Here is a 19,711-nt window from a genome sequence, read left to right as displayed (position 1 = left end):
AGTCAGGCTGAGATCTGGACTGTGGAACAGCTTATTTGTTTCCTCTTTAGATAGATTTCCTGGAAAATGGTCCATGGTGGACTGAATTATTACAGAAGGGTTAGCGCTATGGCTACACAACGAGCCCTAATTATCCACCCTGTAGCGCCATGCCTTAATAGCTGCGATGAAATCTTTGGTCTGACTCCCTGTACCTTATTGGCAAACAATGAGGTACAGGGAGTCAGTCTGGTTTTGTTAGTGCCAAACTCGTTGTTCCACAAGTCTTTTTTGGTTAGTTTAAATGCACCCTTGAATGTCTAAACCACTGCTGTGATCCAAATAAAATCAGCATTAGCATGTTTACCATGACTGTTGGCATCATTCAAATTAAGTTTAAAGGTTTGATTACAAAGGAAGAGAGCCGACACCAGCATTTACTTACAGCAATTGAATAATTCTGGTCTTGAACAGTTATGCAACAAGGTGGTGATGCGATCCCTGCAACGTGTAAGCTGGAGCCCCCATCAGGTTACAGAAATACTCTCAATTACACAAGTCATATGTTTTGGATGATTTGGATTTCTAGAGTGATTCACTGAATAAACGGATTTGGGGAGAGAACATAGTGCTTGAATCTTAGTTGGTTGTTTTATTGCCGCTTACATATCCATAGGGGAAGTGAGCAACAGTTCATAACCCTGCAGAACTCGTTCTCGAAGCCCTATGACCCTTTGAAAGGAATCCTGGCCAACTGCCTGACCGGTGTTAGAATAGCTTGGTGTCAAGCTGCAGCTGCACCCTGGGCCACGCTTAGCTGTTAGGTGAGAACAAATTAGCTGAAGTGGTTCAGGAATGGGGCGTTTACATCATTTCAAAGCGTTTACAAAAAGTAGTAATGTAATTTGGACTGTTTCAAGGACATGCTAAATTCCTTTCAGTGAAACATGGCGATCACAGTTTCTTTATGCTTTTGGCAACTAAACGCAGTGACGTACAAAGGCACTATAAATAACGCCTTTATGACAGACTATATTTAAAGCTCTCGCAGTGAGAGCAGCACCTGTCTGAGAGGAACTGGCCTCCAGATTCAACAAACGGAGTAACATTCATGGGGCAGTTTTTCTCTGGCATGTGTGCATGAACAAGTAGAACATATCGTATTATCGGAGTGTTTAAATGGGCGGTTTTACAATTTGAAACTAGATCTTTAAATTTACATGACGTGTTTGTTTTTAGAGGGCCAAAGTTGTGAAGTTGTTGCCGTGCAAATTTATAAAGCACTAAAACTCAAGTCCAGTGTGCGTATCATGGTCAGGGGTGCCGCTATAATTATAGTAGGCTGGCTGGTCCCATCTGCACCCTGTCGGACAGCAACCCCCATCCACGCAGGACCCTGATTAAATTTCCTCGACTCAGTTTTCTATTCATCTCAGGCAGGGCCTAGCTTCAGCTTAACTCTTCACAAAAGGCTGCAAAGAAGACTTTTCAACAAACTTTTGACAATTCCACTGTCAGGGTCAATGCTGATACACTAACTGAATCACCTCTTTCATTCCTTCCTGCAGCATTAACAAGTTAACTATACAAGCTTTAATGCCTCTCAACAGGATTAACTTCACTGAAGATGCAGTGCATGGTGGTAACTGAAAGCTTTATTTCAGCATACCAAATGTCAACTAGTTCATCTGGAAGGACAAGGCGTTGAGAATCCAGATGATCTGATGTAACATGGATTAAAGCACATGTAATGTAATTGTATATGATGTGATATGATTGCAAATGAATCTATGCCTATAGCACAATGGTCAGACATTGGAGGAAATATACTGTGTTTTTTGGGCTTAAAGTGCTGTTTTTTACATTGAGTTGTGTTGCTGCAACCTTTTCTTTTGCTCAAATTATTTTCCACTAAAAGACTAAAATATTTATGCCATTACTCACTTGAATGGTTATTCAGTCAATCTGTTTGTATTTGAAAGTCAGACTTCCAACTTGCAGTCAGAGGTTTCTTAACGACACCGACCACCTTTACTTCAACTTAAAACATATAAATATACATGATATATAATTAATATAAAAGTGGGTTGGCACAAATTATACACCTACCAGAAAATCAATATCATCTAGTTTTTAAGATGGATGAGTGTCAAAGAGCCAAACTCTGGCAAATAGATGAATGAAGATATCAGTTATTTCAATAACTCACACCATCCTATCATTAATCACATTTGTTGAATTTAGCCAATCAACACTTAGTTAAGGTTAAACATAACAATAGCTCAGAACTGGACCTTATCTGATTAAACTGTATTTTCATATTTCATCTTCATTTGCTGGCGTATCCTTTTTGTGTCTGGGTTGCACTTCGACACGTAATCAATGTGCACACCCCCTTTTTGGATGTTGACTGACTGTAGTGTGAGAATACAGCTTTAATTCTTTATGAAATAACACATAGTGACATGTTCAGTAATTCTTTGCTGCTAACTCTCAGCACTTTATTTTTGTTAATTATGTCTTTATATTATTCATATGCAATCATTAAGATATTTAATTCCATTGGCAAGAAATGCACAGTTCTTAACAGTCGTGTTTCTGGACTGTCAGAGGAAGCCAGAGTAACCAGAAAGAACCCACATATGCACAGGGAGATTAAGCAAACTGCATGTAGACACCAGACTGAGATTTGAACCCCAAACCTTTTTGCTACGAGGCAACAACTCTACAAACTGCACTTCTGTGGATATCAGTTTAGTCCGTGTTTAATTTTTTACCCATCACTGCATTGTGTGCAGTGTGTCCTCAACAGTTTCAGGAATCCTGTTTTGTGTTTTTCTTGTCTCCAGGGCCTCCAGCTGCAGACAACCCTGCCTTTTTCACAATTACCTTAGACCAGGACCTTTTACCCATGAAAGCAAGGCCCCAGAAAAGTGAAATTACCAGGGTTAATTTGTATTAACATGCACCCTGGGCTTTCCACAGGCAATGGTAAAGCACCTAATGGTCTGCGTTCAGTGAGTCTATGGGGTAACACTTGAAGTTGAAGCCTCAAGAAATGAATGCTTGGCGTTAAGATTATACTTCAGGCTCGAGGAGCTTCGGTGAAATGTAAAATCCGCTGGCAGTGTGAGAATAACCACATGTTTGTTGACTGTTTCATCCTTGTTTTATAATTGAACTATCCATCCAAAGGGCAAATGGGTTCTTTGGACTCCTCCATCTCGCTCATGTCCACCATGTTGTTTATGTGACAATGACTGAATAAGCCGAGGGTTAAACTGTGAGTAAAACCAGGCAGGAATAATATGCATTAAAATAATATTGCTGTTGATTATAAAATTAATCATCTCACATTAATGTGTTAATTTTGACAGCCCTAATGTAAATACTGTATATTTCTCCTTTCACTTCACCAACTTAGACTACTTTGTGCAGATCCATCGCACAAATTAGGATAAAAAACATTTAAATTATAGGCTGAAATCTGACAAAATACGTAAATATAGCCAAGGGGGTTGAACACTTCTGCAATGTGCTGTAGTTAGCTGATGCTATTTTTCCTGCCTTTCAAACTTTATGGCATTCTTTATAGCTCTTACAATAAATCAAAAATAAAAATAAATAGCATAGTTGCAACAGGCTGCATGTAATACAGTGTTCCAATAGAATTTACTATGGGGTTTGGCATTAGCAGAGGGAAGTATTCAACTATGGAACTCAACATACTCATCACCACTGCTCAACCCAAAAATTCTACAAATTCTGCACCATCTGAGGGGAAATCCACAAACTTCCCAACAAGCATTGCAACAAAGAAATAATCAGCCAAGCACAAGTTTTTTATAGTTTAGGCTATGTTTAGTTACCTGTCTAATTTTCTTTTTGCCTCTTTGTTAACAGGGACATTGTCTTGTTGTATCACACGGATTAGGGAAACAGACGGTGCTGCACAAGGTCAGTCATCTTCTCCAATAATATACAAATGTCTCCATCTGGTGGTCTGTAGGACATCAGCACCCTTTGCCCTGCATTCAGGAAGTAATTCCTCTCTGGGCGCGCGCACACACACACACACACACACACACACACACACACACACACACACACACACACACACACACACACACCTGTGCAGCAGTAACATCTGCACCTGAAAATGAACAGGTCTCTATTCCACTCTTATCAGAAACAAAGGTGAGTAATGTTGTCATTTTAGTTATTTGTTCTACTAGTTTGCCATTGTTTCTTTTACAAACTGTCCTATCCATCCCAGTTTATACCCAATATGCTGTTAAAGTAGTTAAAAAATGTCCACAATTTCACAAAGTGTCCCTAAAAACCCAGGTTCACCTGAAGACTAAGCCCACATATCTGAAACCTGTGCACACAGAGTGTAGCGCTGCCATCACTATATTTTAGTGGGTTCTCATTTCTGTCGGCCATACAGTCCTGGGCCTGTGAAGTTCTGAACTAACTTTTTTTGTCCAGTACATACATCCAACAGATTCACTTTAATCTTTTTACATTAGTGTCATTCATGTTGACCATGTTATACTAGAAGAACCTCTTGTCTTTTTTTTAATTAAAGACAATAATGCTACCTACAATCCTCTCTGCCTAGTCAAGGGTGAATATGGAGAATATCAACATAGAACAAAGGTCTATTCAACCACTGAGCGATACTGTGGGGGCAAAGGTTCTAGGTGCAATAAAAGCAAAGAGACAGCCGGTTGCATTGACTAGACTAAAGCGTCAGAGACATTCTAGCAATATCTCTACACCAGACAGATTCTTTCCAGGTACAGAACCAAGTGCTCCACCCTGACTTTCTTGGTAACAGGACAAGGAGTTTCTGCTATTAATTTTCTTAGCTTGTCCTGTTTCACATCACATTCAGATCTTTCTATCTATCTATCTATCTATCCATTCTTTTTCCTTATATCTCAATCAATGCAGAGGCTTAGGGGGACAAATGTCTATCTCTAGTTTTTAATTGTTCTATTCTTTTAAATTAGGCAGAAAAAGAAAAAGCAGTGTTTCTAAAGAAACCAAAAGATTATATGCAATTAATGTGTCATTTGCTGCAAATCCCATCTCAAAGAAACATGGGGGAAAGAGGAGAGGAATATTTCCCTTTTAACAGGATCAAACTTCAAGCAGAACCAGGACATGCTGCAATATCTCCAGAGCCACAGTCAGGAATATTTTCCATGGTGAAAAACTAAGCAAGCCGTATTTTGAAATGATAGGTAGAATGGGAATAGAGATGAAGAGAGTGTAAAGACAGTAGAGTGAAGGAAAGTGACCATTGTGTCCTCCTGCAGCAGCATAACTACAGAGATAGCTCAGACTAACCCAAGCCATACAAGCCTTATCAAAAAGCAAAGGTTTAGGCCAGGTCTAGAAAGTAGACGGGGTGTTTGCCTCGCAGATTAAAACTGGTAGATGGTTCAACAGGAGAGGAGCCTGATAACTACAAGATCTGCCTGGGTCAGCATTAAATTCAGTATCATCCATCCATGATAAATATCCTATTATCTTTGCAGCGTTGCAGTAGGGTCTGTCTCCAGCAGTCAATGGGCAACAGGTGTGATACACCCTTAACGCTACCAGTATGACTAAACAGTACTGAGTCAAATCTGTTATTACATGTGCTATGACAAAAAACGATGTCACGTTGAAAGCAATTTCAATGTTGACAGAATCACAAGTTTTAGCCAAAAAATTCCATGAACAATGCTTCAGCTTCTGGACCAGCTGTATGCATGCCCGGTGACATTATCCTGGTCCCATAATGCTGTATGGTAAATATACACAGAAAAGGCTACATTTACTAACAAACTGAGCAAAAAAAAACAAACAAAAAAAACTTGGAAGAAAAAAATAACAAATACTACACCAGTAGGACGTGATAATCTTTCAGAAAAAATTTTGTACACAACCAGAGTGAGTTACTGGTGTATTATTTTCTATCGTCAAAAAACATGAATATGTACCTTTAAAGGTTAAAAGTGTGCTGAGAAATATCCACCCACACCATAATCCTCATATTACACATCAATGAATTTCACAATATTCATTGAAATTCATTGAAAACAAAAAGAAGTCAACTGTTGCAACCAACCCCATCCCTGGGACGGTTGCAACACCTCTATGAAACAGCTGCAACATGTCTAAATCCATTAAATTTCACAAATCAACTTTTTGTTTTTTGTCTCGATGAGCATATTCTGAGAATGTGTTTTGTTAATAAAACTTAATCAACAACTAAAATGCAACCTTGGGCTCTCTAAAAAGTGCAGACATCCCAGAATGAAATTTTGAAACTTTTTCTAATACTACTTTTATTAAACATCCCAATTTAACACAGCAAACAGAATTTAAGATATTCATGGCATCACAAACGCCAGTTTTAAAACAGAAAACACGTTTTAAAACCTCACAGGTGTGTCAGTAAGAGTTGCAGTGGCGTGTTGTTTCCTGCCATTTACAGATATTTGTCTGACTCCTGGTCTTGGTGGAGACACACAAAAGGTAGAGGGTCCTGTTAGAGGTCGAAGCACAGTAGGTGGCCATGTTGGAAGAGGTGGTCCTGTTGGAAGAGGTGGTCCTGTTGGAAAGGGTACAGTGGAAGGGGATGCAGTCGAAGGTGGAAGAGGACGGTCAGTGACCAGGGATGGTGCAAAGTCACAAGCCTGGAATATCTCTCTATTAAAAGGCCAAATCCCAGTGATTCTAAACTCTGCCAGTTTATTTGTGGGGGTGAGTTGCAACCGTTCCCAAGCTGTCACCTATGACAGAAAACCATGTGCTGGCTACACACAGATTTTAGCACATGCTTACCATGTAACTAAAAAGTTAACTCAACATTGATTGAATCTAAAGTCTGACAAGTTCACCTAAAAAAATCTAGGAAACTGATTGCCTTGAAAAATGGAATTACGTATAACTAACATGCATAAAGTTGACTTTACTTAAAAAAAGTAAAAATCAACTTTAATGAACTTAAAAAATGTAGTATGTGCTATAAACATTAAGCTTTGCTTATAGAGCTCATCTGCTTGCAAGGAGCATTCCATCTGGATCCCAAGTTACTTTTCATTTTTCCTTATTATGTTTCCATGTTAGTAATCATGCAATCCTGCATTCTCAGAGCACTGGGACTCTGTGTGACACATTTATGTTTGTTTCATCACATAACCAGCAGATCACAATGTTCAACTGTGTAGGGAGTCCTGTATTTTATAATATTGAATACATCTCATTAATTGTAACAGCTACTTCACTCGTGGTTTTATCTGGCCACATTCAATGCCAAAAAAATAAATCAGCCAATGAGGTTAAACTGATCTGCTCAAGTGTCCACCTATTCAAATACTTAATTTTATGCGTGGACTCAACTTAAATATTTTAAATATTTTTTTATCTAACAGTTCACAGAACTTATTTAAAATGAGTATAAACAACAAGTTGGTGAGAACTGAGTTCTGCTCACTTGGAAGGTTTTAATTAAACTGAATGTTGCATTTTACAGTGTAAGTTGTAATTAATTAATATAAACAGTCAGGACAGTATGACAAAAATACCCTACATGAAAAATTTATTTTTATAACCCAAAAACACGTTTTCCCATAGAAGACAACCTTGAATGTGTCTTGTGACACATGTGAGGGGAGTCCAACTGGGCACATGCAGTCTTAATGTCATCAATCTAGAATGTTTCTGATTGGAGCAAAAAGACTTGTTGCAACCATCCCTTGTCGCAACTGTCCCCAGTCTCCCCTAAGTAGCTAGCCTCGTGAGACCATCCTGATCTCGTGAGCTTTCAAGGTTTCACTCGCAGATCAGTCTGGCTACTCTCCATTAAAGAAAATTTGGAGCCGTTCACCAAACGAACGTCCAATCAGCGTTGGCTTTGAGGCGGGTTGAGGTGTGACGCAACGAGGAGCGCGACAGTTCATTCTAAAGAACATGGCGGCTTCAGCCGATGAAACAAGCGTTAGCGTGGCTATCGAGCAAGTTTTATCGGAATTACAGAGTATTTCTTTGCTGAGCTAACGAGCCTTTACCTGCAGCAGCAAGAGTAGCTTGGCTTGTGGTTGTGTTTTCATCGTCGCTCTGTTACGAGCGACGACGAATCTGATTGGTTTATTTGGCCCGTCTATCACCAACATAGGCCAATCAGCTAACCAGTATTTTCGCCCCTTCCCAAAATTACTTCAACGGAAGGTTTCCAGATGGATGTGCGGAGCAAATCTATCTGGCAGAGTCAGGTTACTAAGTAGCAGGCGTCATGAGAAACTACAACAAAGTAAGCTAGTCAAGTCAACGCACTTATTGCTGTTCTTCTTTCAAAGAAGAAATCGTGGATTCTTACAAAACAGATAGGACTGACTCTTTTATGCCATTTTTATACTGGTTTAGTGTCACAGGAATATGTCCCACCTTAAACCAAAATATTACAACGTGATTGGCCCTAACCGGTTTGGTCTCAAACACTAATTGAACCGGGAGTGGTACAAGCATAGACATCATATACGTAGACGCGTCGTTGGGCGGGTTCTGCCTCTGCTGCGATGCGTCAGAGCGTCCGCCATGTTAAATGTGGCAAATCTGCAGTTACTCAGTCACTTTAACAGTATCAGAGGGACTTTAATCTCAGAATATACGTTTGTATTCGTAATATTTTTATTTTTGTAATATTACAAATTTATTTTCGTATCCCTTTAGCTTCATTCTCCTGAATTTATTCTTGTAAAGAATAAAAATAATAAAAATAATCTAACCTGGCTCTATTACTCCAGGAGTGAAATAATTCTGCAAACTGTGACTATTCTGGAAATGTTCCCTCTTAATTCTCTTAATATGACGTTTTTCATAACATTATCACTTTTATGTTGTTGTTTTTTTTACTTTATTGTCCTATGTCTTTTTTTCTCATATTAGTAATTTTACCTCTTTAATACTCCCCCAAAAACTCTGTTCCTAAAGTTTCACATGTGACACGTTTTTTTTTTTTTTTTTTTCAAATAATGAAGACCACAATGTTTAGATTTAACAAACAAATTGATCCTTATACTCATAACACATATACATATACACACACTATATATATATATATATATATATATATATATATATATATATATATATATATATATATATATATATATATATATATATATATAATTTGTTAAATCTAAACATTGTGGTCTTCATTAAATCCTATTTGATGCTTTGCAATGTGATTGACTGACTCTGCATTTGCGTTAACAAGTACTTGGAAAAGCATACCTAATAAAATGGCCTGTCAGAGTATTTCTGCTCGTGTTGTGTGTGTGTGTTTGTCCTTTGCGTCGTTCTCTTTCTGCTGCTGTGACTTTAAGAGGCCGCAGAGCGCTGTGTTTACATTGCGACACCGGGGTGGGGCTCTGAGAGCTTCCTGCTCCCTTCAGGCCAGCGCGAGATCACACGGAGCTGCCTGTCACGCGCGATGTCTGCCGCAGACTGGAAGCAGAGGTGCGAGACTGAGTGGGGTCTACAGGGCGCCCCCATGCCCGACGCTGTGGACTGGAAGTCCGTGTACGAAGCCAAGCCCCTGGGACGGAACCTGCTGAAGAACCCCGCACCTTTCGGTACCACATCACTGCCATTGCACTCATGTCATGTTTGAGTCCTGCCATGGTCCAGAGGACTGTGAGGGGATGTGCTGGTGAAGATTCTCAGTCATCCAGGTCATGGTCATTCCAAAAAAAAAGGTAAAAAACAAAGCAACTGGACTTGTTTTACGTAGTTGAAGACGTTTCGCTTCCTTAACAAGCTTTATAAAGCTTGTTACTCCACATTACTCCAGACTTTTTGAATTGAGAAAGCTTCCTGGAGAGGAAGCGGAACGTCTTCAACTACGTAAAACAAGTCCAGTTGCTTTGTTTTTTACCTTTTTTTGGAATGATTGTGAGGGGATAATTCAGAATCTGCCGAGGGAGAAGGCCTAAAACTAACTAAAGTTTGATGGAAGTCGGCAGGGAGTTTTCTGCTGGTTGGGAGCGGTCAGTTTACAGAGAAATCTGTCTTAGTTTCAGAGTCCTTTTCTGCTTCTGATTGACCAACTTCTCCTGAATGCTGATCATAGATCACACCTAAAAACTCTTCCTGGAAGAATAAGGATTGATATAACTATATGTGAAAAGATAACATTGTCTTCCTCCTCTTTTTTAGACTTTTTAAGAGTTTGATAACCAAGTTAGTAACAAAGGTTATTTAAGGACAGATGAAATGAGAACAGCTTGATTTAAGACTTGATTCTGAATTTATCATCTCGCCTGTGAAAGATTTTGTCTCATCGGGCTATGGCAGGCTGGAACAAGAGCATTCATAGTGTCATTCGTGTTGTTATGCAGTTGAAACTTTGTGTTAAGGCATGACTGGGAATGAGTAAAGTATTGGTCAAAGGAGGAAGCCCAACAGCGTCCACCTTTCAAAGCTGGGGTGTGTCTTCCGATTTGTGATGGATGATCCTGACTAAGACCTGAAATGTGTGCACAACCAGTAATCCTACCCAGTTTGGGATTAGTTTGTTTTCTGTTTTCAGAGTTCATAGTGGTGGATTGTTCTTAAATCTTTGCACAGGGTTTAGCAAGGACAGCCCTCCACCTGAGCCCGAGCTGCCTGACGTGCCCCCAGGTGGACCCCCCCGCTTTCAGCCTGACGGTAAGCCGTAGAGTGAATCGCCGACATTTTGTAAAAAATTAAATGAAAGCTTTTCAAAACCAAATTTTGTGAACTAATCTTTAAAATTCAAGGAGACTTTGCTGGCTGGACCACGAGCACAGAGGTTCTGCCGTATGACACCAGCGGCATCCCAGAGGGCGTGGTGGTCTGTGCGCTGCCTCGGTATAGGTGGGTGTCACCGACCATAACGAGGGTTATCTTACTACGCACACTGCTATTAAAACTAAGCTGTGGGTTTAGTTAAAACAGCTCTGCACAGGTGTCACTGCAGTGTGGTTAAAGTTGTTCTCTGCCTGCTCTCTTTTCCTCAGCTGGTTCACCTTGGAGCAGGTTGTGGACCTGAAGGCAGAGGGACTGTGGGATGAGTTGCTGGATACTTTTCAACCTGAAATAATCATTCAAGACTGGTATGTCCCTGAGCATTCCCACTCCACCTCTACCTCTTAATTACTGGTGCCACCTAACTAATAACACTCTCCACATACCAAACGGCAGACTTTGAATTGCAGTGATATAGGCTCAGAAGCTTTAAATCAGGCGTGCACAATCAAAGCTGCAGAGTTTGGTGTGGTTCGTAGCAGGGTGCAGATGGCACTGATCATTTCTGGGGATGAGAGAACATCTCACAAACCACATCATCCTGCCTTGGCTTTGTAGCATATGCAAGTTAATCTCCGGCTAAACCAGGCTTTCCACATTTTAAAAAATCTTGAACAATTACAGCAAAAAAGGCATCCATTAATGACATCCTACTGTTGAAAGATCACCTTGGTTTACAGAATGCTGAAAGTGGCTCCAACGAGTGGTTAGCTGTAGTTATTTGACCACTTGGGGGCCATAGTAGTATTGACAATTTAGTCTGCACACTCATCAGGGTCAGGTAAAAAATAAAATAAACAAGACAGTCTAAGTGATGGCAAAAGTAACTTGTTTTTTTCCTGACACAGTACCAGAGTGTAAACTTGACATCTTTCATCTCTGTATGTCAAACCATATCAAACAAGGGTGCATCATAAGTGATAAACATTGTTCATAGACATGCCAAGACTTGATGGTTCACCAAATGTGTTATCCTTACCTGTTATCCTTTGGAGCCATTTTAGAAAAGAGGTTTTCTTCAAAGTTTTGGACTTTTTTTCCCCTCTGGAGTCAATAACTCCTTTAACAACCTCAGCTAATGGCTGGTCAGAGAGAAAGCCAGCCTAAATGAAGAGCGGAATCTAAAGGAAACAAAGTTTTCACAAATCTTTTTCTTATTTCATCTTTTCCCCTCCAGGGTTTTCTACAAGCCATGTACATTTTGTTTTACAAATAAGAATCTGAAAAGTGTGGACATGACAATTTGTCGATGCAGAGACACATGCTAGTGGCAGCATCATGCTGTAGGGGCGCTTTTCTTTAGCAGGTTAAAGGTGATGTGAAGATATCTAATCACAGGAAACCCTGGAAGAGAACCTGTTTAAAGCACCACAACAGTTTAGACAAGGACTGAGGATTATCTTCCAACAAGGGAGTGTCCCTAAACTAACAACCAGAGTTTCAGTGCAGCGGTTTAGATCAAACAATATTCAGTTGTTAAGGATGACCCAGTCAAAGTCCAGGTCAAGAATCCAGTCATGAATGGGTGGGACTGGAAAATTGATGGCCATAGATGCTCTCCAGCTAATCTGGATGTATCAGTATCAACCCATTCCAGTTTTGCTCAGAAGAATGGGCAAAGTTGTCCATCTCTAGATGTGCAGAACTTGTAGAGTGTACCCCAAAATATGTAGTGGTGGTCAAAAGTGGTTTTTCAAGGTATTGACATATAAATTTATTATAAAGTAATTTGCTTTAAAATTTTATCAGAAAAGAATCTGGAAAAATATGTATTTATTTTCTTTCCATTTCACAATTAGGCACTACTTTGTGTTGATCTAACACACAAAACGGCATCGAAATACTTTTGACTAAACCAGCAACCAGTCTCCTAATTCAATTTATAGCGATTTAGCAGTAATCTAGCAGTGACATGCATCTTGCAAGCTACTAGGAAATAACAGTCGGATGTGGTGTCATTTCATCAGGTATGAGGAAAGTCAGGTGCATGACACCATCTACCAGCTGCATGTAAAGCTGCTGGGTTCAGACAAAACAACGGTGATTTCAGAGCACTCAGCTAATCCCACAGAGGACCGGAGTGTGTACTCCCACAACTGGAAGGAGGTCGGTTTGCTGAGTCCCTTCTGATTGCGTCATTGATCTGCCTGGCTTTGAATGTCTCACTGTTTCTGTTTTGGCCTGCAGGTGTCTCATGTGTTCTCTAACTATGGACCGGGTGTGAGATACGTCCACTTCCAGCACAGACTGAAGAACAGCTTCCTCAATGATTTCTTCCCCACACTCTTCACTGGCACCTCTGTAATTGTGAAACCAGTCAAAAGCAGTTCATAGGTTTACACTCCCAATGGAGAGCTAGTTGTTGAAGTCAGCTGAACTAACCAGTGTGATCAGCAAGTGATGTCAGAGTGCTTTTCCAAATAACATAATAAAGGGTTGGCCTATGCTGCGCAGTTTTCTTATTGACTTATTTCTTTGTGCTTTCGTTAGTTTGAAATTAGGTTTAGGAAATTTTACATCTGTTTTTAGGTTGGTTTTCGTGTTAATAACTAAAACATTGTTGCATTTACTTTCTTGCTGAAAAGAGTTTAGACTCTACACCTGCTTCTTGGTAATACTGGAAACATCTGCATGATATAGACGTGCAGGGTGGACTAACCACCATGCCTTTGATTTTCTTTTCAATTTGTAATGCTAACTAAATAATACATCCAAGCATATTTAAAGTTTTGTACAGTTTTGTGGTTGAAGTCGTTCACGTTTATCAAACCAAAAACTTGATTGTTCATTACCTTTTATTTAACTTATTTACATTAAGCCAGTTATCAACAGATGCAATTTAATCGTCTCAATGAGCTGTGCAAACAGCTCTTTTATATATAGTCATATAAATACAGGCTGGCTCAAATTCAGTTCAGGTCATTGCGATTCATAGCATTGCTTTCCAATCATATTGCCCATTCATTGGAAATTACCTTAACTTTAATTGTAATAGAGTACAAACAAACTCCTTTAGTACGTAGCCAATTGGTCAAAAACAAAACAAAAAACTTACAGCTGTGTTAAAATGATTCACACATCTCTCATTCCACCCAGCAGTTTGTTTCTAATAGGAAAAAAACATCTCTCAAAAAATAGTTTTTTGGTTTTGAAATTTTTTTATAACATTTTAATTAAAAAATGGCATGTCAAGTGAGTTTTTAACACGCTCCCTGGAAAGTGGATCTCTTTACTGGCCTTAGAGTAGTCAAACCAACAATAGAAAAGGATTGAAGGCTTTGTCTAGGAGTGAGGCAGTTATACATGGAATCACCAGGCCAAGCCTATTTTCTATAAAAAGAAAAAAATAGGACACATATAGTTCTTGACAGCAATGAATGCAAATAATGCATAATTGGAGAGTAGTAGGAGAAAATTGCAGAGGCCGGAAAAAGTGATCATTGGTTAGCTTGCAAAAAGACAGGTTTTGCTTGGATTATCAACTGCAGCTTTCTTGACGTGAAGTTTTTCAGCGTAGACTTCTAAAGTTCATCTGCATACCATTTCAGGACTTTTCCCATCAGTTGAGCAGTTCAAATCCTTGTTTTATGATCTGCTTGCACAAGTCTCGAAGAAGTCCGGTCAAGAGTCACAGGTGCCCATAGCAGTTATTATCTCCTCTTTATTCCCTAGATGTTTCAGAACCTGAGGTCTTCATAAGCTCATGGTATCCTTTCACCACTCTGGCCCCTATGAAATTGCTCTCATATGAAAAACAGACTCTAACTGGGATTGACCTTCCTAGCAGTTCATTATCAGGATACCCACTCTGCACATATACTTAGTTGCTACTGAAACAAATCAATATCAAAAGACGGTAAGTTTCCAAAACACAACACTTTTTCTGAGGTGTTGAAAAGACAAGTACAGGACTAGCAGTTGAATTGCTTTAGAGCAGATGCATTGGAAACTTGGACTGGACCTTGAGGGGAACATAGTTTAGAACTGCTGAATTAAAATATGTACATGTGCATCAGTGATGCCTTCATTCATTAACCACTAATGCCCTGAACATGGGTGTAATTCAGCAGCTGTACTGTGGGATTCCAATGAAAATGCTGTAACACCTAAGTGCTGCCAGCAGGTGGCGACAATAACATCTCAAATTCACAAACAAATGTGGAAAAAGCTTAAAAACGGAACCTGTGTTGTCATGAGGACAGGAGGAAAAGCCAAGCAGAAAGCCTCTTTGTAAAATAGTTTGCCCTGACAGTGCATAAGTGTTTTTTGCAATATTGTGCTGTGCCCTAAAGTTACACCAAAAATTATTCAACACATACTGCAAATTAGGCCTATTGACAAAATATACAAAGTAGCATCTGTTTGCAATAAACACGACTGATAATACAAGAGGTTATTGTGATTAAACACAAAATACCACTTTTAATGAAAGTCATTCAGCCCCTTCATTACAAACATCTTTAGAAATTAGTAGAGCACCACTTTGCTTTTATGAGTAGCTTCAAATGTGACCAGTAGCTCAAGACCAGCTTCTGTCTGCATGCCTGACACCACTGCTCCAGAGCAAAGGCCTTTGGTTCACAAATTTACCTGGGTTTGAATGCTGCAACCATGTTTTAAATTCCACTAGAGATTTAAATTTTTTTTTAAGGATTTCCTCATACTGGATTGAATGCATCTTGTTGCCCAGCCGCTATAGGCTCCTATTTCAGGACAAACTTAGCAGTCCCAGAGCATCCCCAAAGCACTGCCATGCTGCACTGAAGGCATGGGCTTTATTTCACTGTATGCTCCATGCTTCCTCCTCCAGACACACCTCTTATCCACTGGCCTGAAAAGGTACATTTCATATGAAGTAAAGGCATGGAGCCCTAGTTTGTTTTTCAACCACAGCTTATATAAATGATAAAATCCTTAACTGGTTGCATTTTATGCCAACACCTGATTTACAAATGTGTGCTCTTATTAAAGTCTCTATTTGGAGGGTGGATGACTCTGCAATAGACATCGAAAGCAGGTTCCAGTGTTGATTTTGGACAAAATCCTTGTCATTTTTGTTTTATTCAGCCATTTAAACTGTTAATGTTTTGCTGTGGTTGTTGAATAATTTTAGATGCTTTTGTATGACTGTGAACCAATCACAAGTTCTCCAACAGAACCTGGCACACATATATCCACGCTTGAGAAACACCTCCTCTTTTGTAGATGGACTACTAATGTGTTTTAGCTAAGGGCTAAAATGTAGGTACAGTGCATCAAATGGTGACAGTCATGTTTGAGTTGTGCATGAATGATAAGTAGAGATGCACCAATCCATTTTTTTCTGATCCAATGTGATACCAATACCTGGGCTAAGTGTATCAGCTGATACCGATCCAAAACTACAGTTGAATAATAATAATAATAATAATTTTATTTATAAAGCACTTTCATAGAAAGTGCTGAACAAGGCGATAAAAAACAAAAACAGTACAGATTAAAAAACAAATAAAAAACATCAAATAGAAAAAAAAAACAGAAAAAACAACTGAAGATAAAATTTACTGTGAGTAGGACAGAGTAAACAAGTGGGTCTTTAACTTAAAAACACCAACTTTAAAAACACCAACAGAACCTGCCTGCCTGATGCCCTTAGGAGGTTATTCCACAGCAAAGGGGCTCAAGAATAGAAGACACTCTCACCAGCAGTTTTTCTCCGCACTCTCAGATCTCAAGGCCAGTGCCTTGAGATCTGAGAGTTTGAGAAGGGACATACAAATGCAACAGATCCGTTATGGCCTTGTAGGTGAGCAACAGGATTTTAAAATCTGCTCGAGTTGACAAGGTAGGCAGGTGAAGAGATGACAACACTGGGGTTATGTTCACAAATTTCCTAGTTTTAGTTAACTGTCTGCTAACCCCTAAATCTAACCCAGAGTAAAGGGCATTGCAGTAATCAATGTGTAAGGACACAAAAGCATGGATAAGAATCTCAGCATTTTTGAAAGATGAAATCTAGCAAATTTTTGCATTGTTTCTGAGATGATAGAAGGCCGTCTTAGTCACCTCCTTCAAACGAGGCTCAAAAGTGAGCGCAGGGTCAGACTACACTCCCAAGTTCTTAATATTATCCCTACATTTTATCACATGGTCATCAGTCTTAAAGGGTAAGATTTAGAAGTGAGTGTAGCCGTTTCTGAGGTCTAATTACCATTAAGTCTGTCTTGTCTGTGTTAAGAAGCAGGACGTTATTAGACAACCAGCCCCTAATGGCTGATAGACAGGCCTCTAATTGCAACAAGTCTACAATGTTGTCAACAGCAAAGGGTATGTATAGCTGCAGATCGTCAGCATAGCAATGACAGGTAACTTTAAATGAACACAAAAGGGAACCAAGAGGAAGAAGATAGAGAGAAAATAGCAGTGGACCAAGAACAAATCCTTTAGCGTCCCCGTGCCTCACAGCACAAGACAGAGGTATCATTCTTAAAAATGAACACGAGATCTGTCAGACAGGTTAGATCTGTGTTACCAGTGACTCCAATAAAGTTTTCAAGCCTTTCCAGAAGAATACCATGGTCCACTGTGTCAAATGCAGCACTTAGATTTAGGAGTAATAGAACAGTAACAGAACAAAATAGATGTGGTCATTGTCAACATTCATAACGAATTTGGTTAAAGCCGTTTCTGTGGAATGGTTAGATCTAAAAGCAGACTGAAATGGCTCAAACAGATTACTAGTGGGCAGATAATCGATGAGCTGCTTGGAAACAACTTTTTCAAGGACATCAGACAATAATGATAGTTGAGATGTAGGCCGATAGTTAGCGGCTGTGTCAGCGTCCAATCCAGGTTTCTTCAGGACAGGAACAGCCACTGCTGATTTGAAACAGGCATGGACAAATCCAGTAGTCAGTGAAGTGTTAAGGAGGTGCAAAATATAGGGTCCTAGAACTAACCACTGATCCTTTACTGGCGACTGTGGCTTGATGGGTTGAGTAGTTGTCTGGCAACCAGAAGGTTGTGGGTTCGATTCCAGCTTCCCCTTGCCACATGTCGATGTGCCCTTGGGCAAGGCACTTAACCCCAAGTTGCCTACCGAGCTGCGTCTCGGTGTATAAATGTGTGTGCGTTAGTGAGAGCGACTGGGTGAATGTGGCTATAGTGTACAGTGCTTTGGGTGGTCAGCATGACTGGAAAAGCGCTATATAAGTTCAGTCCATTTACCATTTACCATTTTAAAACCCAAGCAGGCAGAGGGTCCAAGGGCCAGGTTGTAGGTTGTGCTGCATTAACCACCTTAGTTAATGCAGGCAAGAAAATGACCTTAAAACCAGCCACTCAGTAGACTGATGAGCTACCTATTGAAGGAGAGATCAGGTTTCTAAATGTAACAACTCTGTCTCTAAAAATTATTAAAAAGTCATGAGCTGTCAAGTTTGTACACTTGGTAGTTGGTTTAATCTCAACAAGTTGTGACACAGTATTGAATAAGAATTTAGAATCATGCTTATGACTTGTGATAAGATTAGAGAAGTAAGTGCAACTGAGGACATGAGGTGTTGAAAAGAGGTCAGAGTATCCCTCCAAGCCTGGAGAAATACAACTAATCTAGAGGATCGCCAACAGTACCAGGTTTGTCTGCAGTTTTGCTGCAGAGTCTTAAGTTCCTTGTTGAACCAGGGCATAGGATTCTTATCTGGGTCTTTTGAAATCTTTGCAAGAGAGACAAAGTGCAATAGTTAAGTGAGTGCATTGTTCAAGTTCATGTTGTCTACTGAGGAGTTGAGGGTAAAAATGGAGTCCAACACATCAGGATGATGTGCATTAATTTTGAGCAGTGCTTCTGGGACAATACAGCGAGAGTATCTCTGAGAGAGAATGAATAAACCGTGTACCTTGCCATGTGAGTGAAGTCATCAGGCTTGAAAAAAACATTGTTTAAAAACAAAAATTTGGCATGTTCTTTAGCATGGTGCTTTTGGAGGTGCTTATTTAAGTTTGTGGTGTTGAATTTACCAACCTTATCACCTCCCTCACAACTTATGCATTGCAGATACTGCATGTTGCTGTCGGACTTGTTGGTGCATCGAGTTTGAAATGTTTCAAAATAGCAGAATTGGCTCCGTCTGGCACTTACTCCATGTTGCTCTGCATTTGCTCATCGCTTAGCTACTGTGCGTGCTCTGCATAAACGCCACTGCAAACATAGAACAGAAGTGACTGGATCGCCGTAACTGTATGGCTGTGTGTATGATATTAATAAAGAAAAAAAGAAATGACTAGATTGGAATCATAGGCGGAAATCTTGGGTGGAATGCAGTGGCTGTGTCCCTCCTTCCAAAAAGATGTCCCCTTCAAAAAAAAAAAAAAAAATCATTGAAGACACAAATAAACATGTTTTAAATACTACTGTACTAATGTTAAATAAAAGTACAACTCAAAAGATCCACATAATAAACGTAAAATGGGTGTCCTAATTATTAAAAGTTTATGACACCCCATCCCATAATGTGGGCATGCGGTTTCCATGGGGCGGAGAGACAGAGAGCGACACCACACTCAGAGTGTAAAAGTCTGCAAGTCATTTATCAAACCACTTGTTCAACGAGCACAAAAAATGGCATTTGCATATTATGCAAAATCAGCCTCTTTTTTGTCGGCTTGCTAGTTAAGCAAATAGTCTAGTTTATGATGGTTAACAAGCTCAAACGACAGGAGCGTCAGTGATGGGACAGATGAGGACGACAGATGAGTGAGGACGGAAAATACGAAGACAGGAGAGAAAGAAAAGAGAGCACTGAGAGGAAAAGTAACTGAGGTAAAGGAATAGGAAATAAAGAAGACAGATTTTTCAAATTGGTAATGTCAGATATAAGCCTAATTTATATTTTACTGACATTTTAAATCTGTTTTTAGA

The 19,711-nt window shown here is 39.6% G+C and overlaps 2 protein-coding genes across 7 annotated transcripts in view; both read left to right on the top strand.

Moving 5' to 3' along the window:
* The first annotated feature begins 1,075 nt into the window (after positions 1–1,075).
* Positions 1,076–13,270, top strand: nccrp1 (P1, F-box associated domain containing). Of its 4 annotated transcripts, none has more exons than XM_036143472.1 (8): positions 1,076–1,109; positions 3,883–3,936; positions 9,369–9,617; positions 10,612–10,692; positions 10,785–10,881; positions 11,025–11,120; positions 12,780–12,918; positions 13,000–13,270. In XM_036143472.1, the coding sequence occupies exons 1-8, from the start codon at positions 1,091–1,093 to the stop codon at positions 13,144–13,146; spliced, it is 882 nt and encodes a 293-aa protein (XP_035999365.1). In that variant the 5' UTR covers positions 1,076–1,090; the 3' UTR covers positions 13,147–13,270. The 4 variants fall into 4 exon arrangements, with proteins under 4 accessions (XP_035999365.1, XP_035999364.1, XP_035999363.1 ...); XM_036143471.1 differs by lacking the exon at positions 1,076–1,109 and adding an exon at positions 2,928–2,970; XM_036143470.1 differs by lacking the exon at positions 1,076–1,109 and adding an exon at positions 3,007–3,108.
* A 6,155-nt stretch (positions 13,271–19,425) lies between these two features.
* slc8a2a (solute carrier family 8 member 2a) overlaps positions 19,426–19,711 on the top strand; it is a 50,250-nt gene continuing 49,964 nt past the window's right edge. For 2 of the 3 annotated variants that reach the window (XM_036143466.1, XM_036143467.1), the window contains exon 1: positions 19,426–19,612. The gene's annotated coding sequence lies outside the window, so the exon portion shown is untranslated. The remainder of the gene's footprint in view (positions 19,613–19,711) is intronic. The other variant, XM_036143469.1, reaches the window with a different exon arrangement.

This window comes from Fundulus heteroclitus, chromosome 11 (genome assembly GCF_011125445.2).
Source record: "Fundulus heteroclitus isolate FHET01 chromosome 11, MU-UCD_Fhet_4.1, whole genome shotgun sequence".
NCBI lineage: Eukaryota > Metazoa > Chordata > Actinopteri > Cyprinodontiformes > Fundulidae > Fundulus > Fundulus heteroclitus.
Note: the sequence above shows the minus strand (reverse complement) of the source record. Positions and strands in the feature narration are given on the sequence as shown.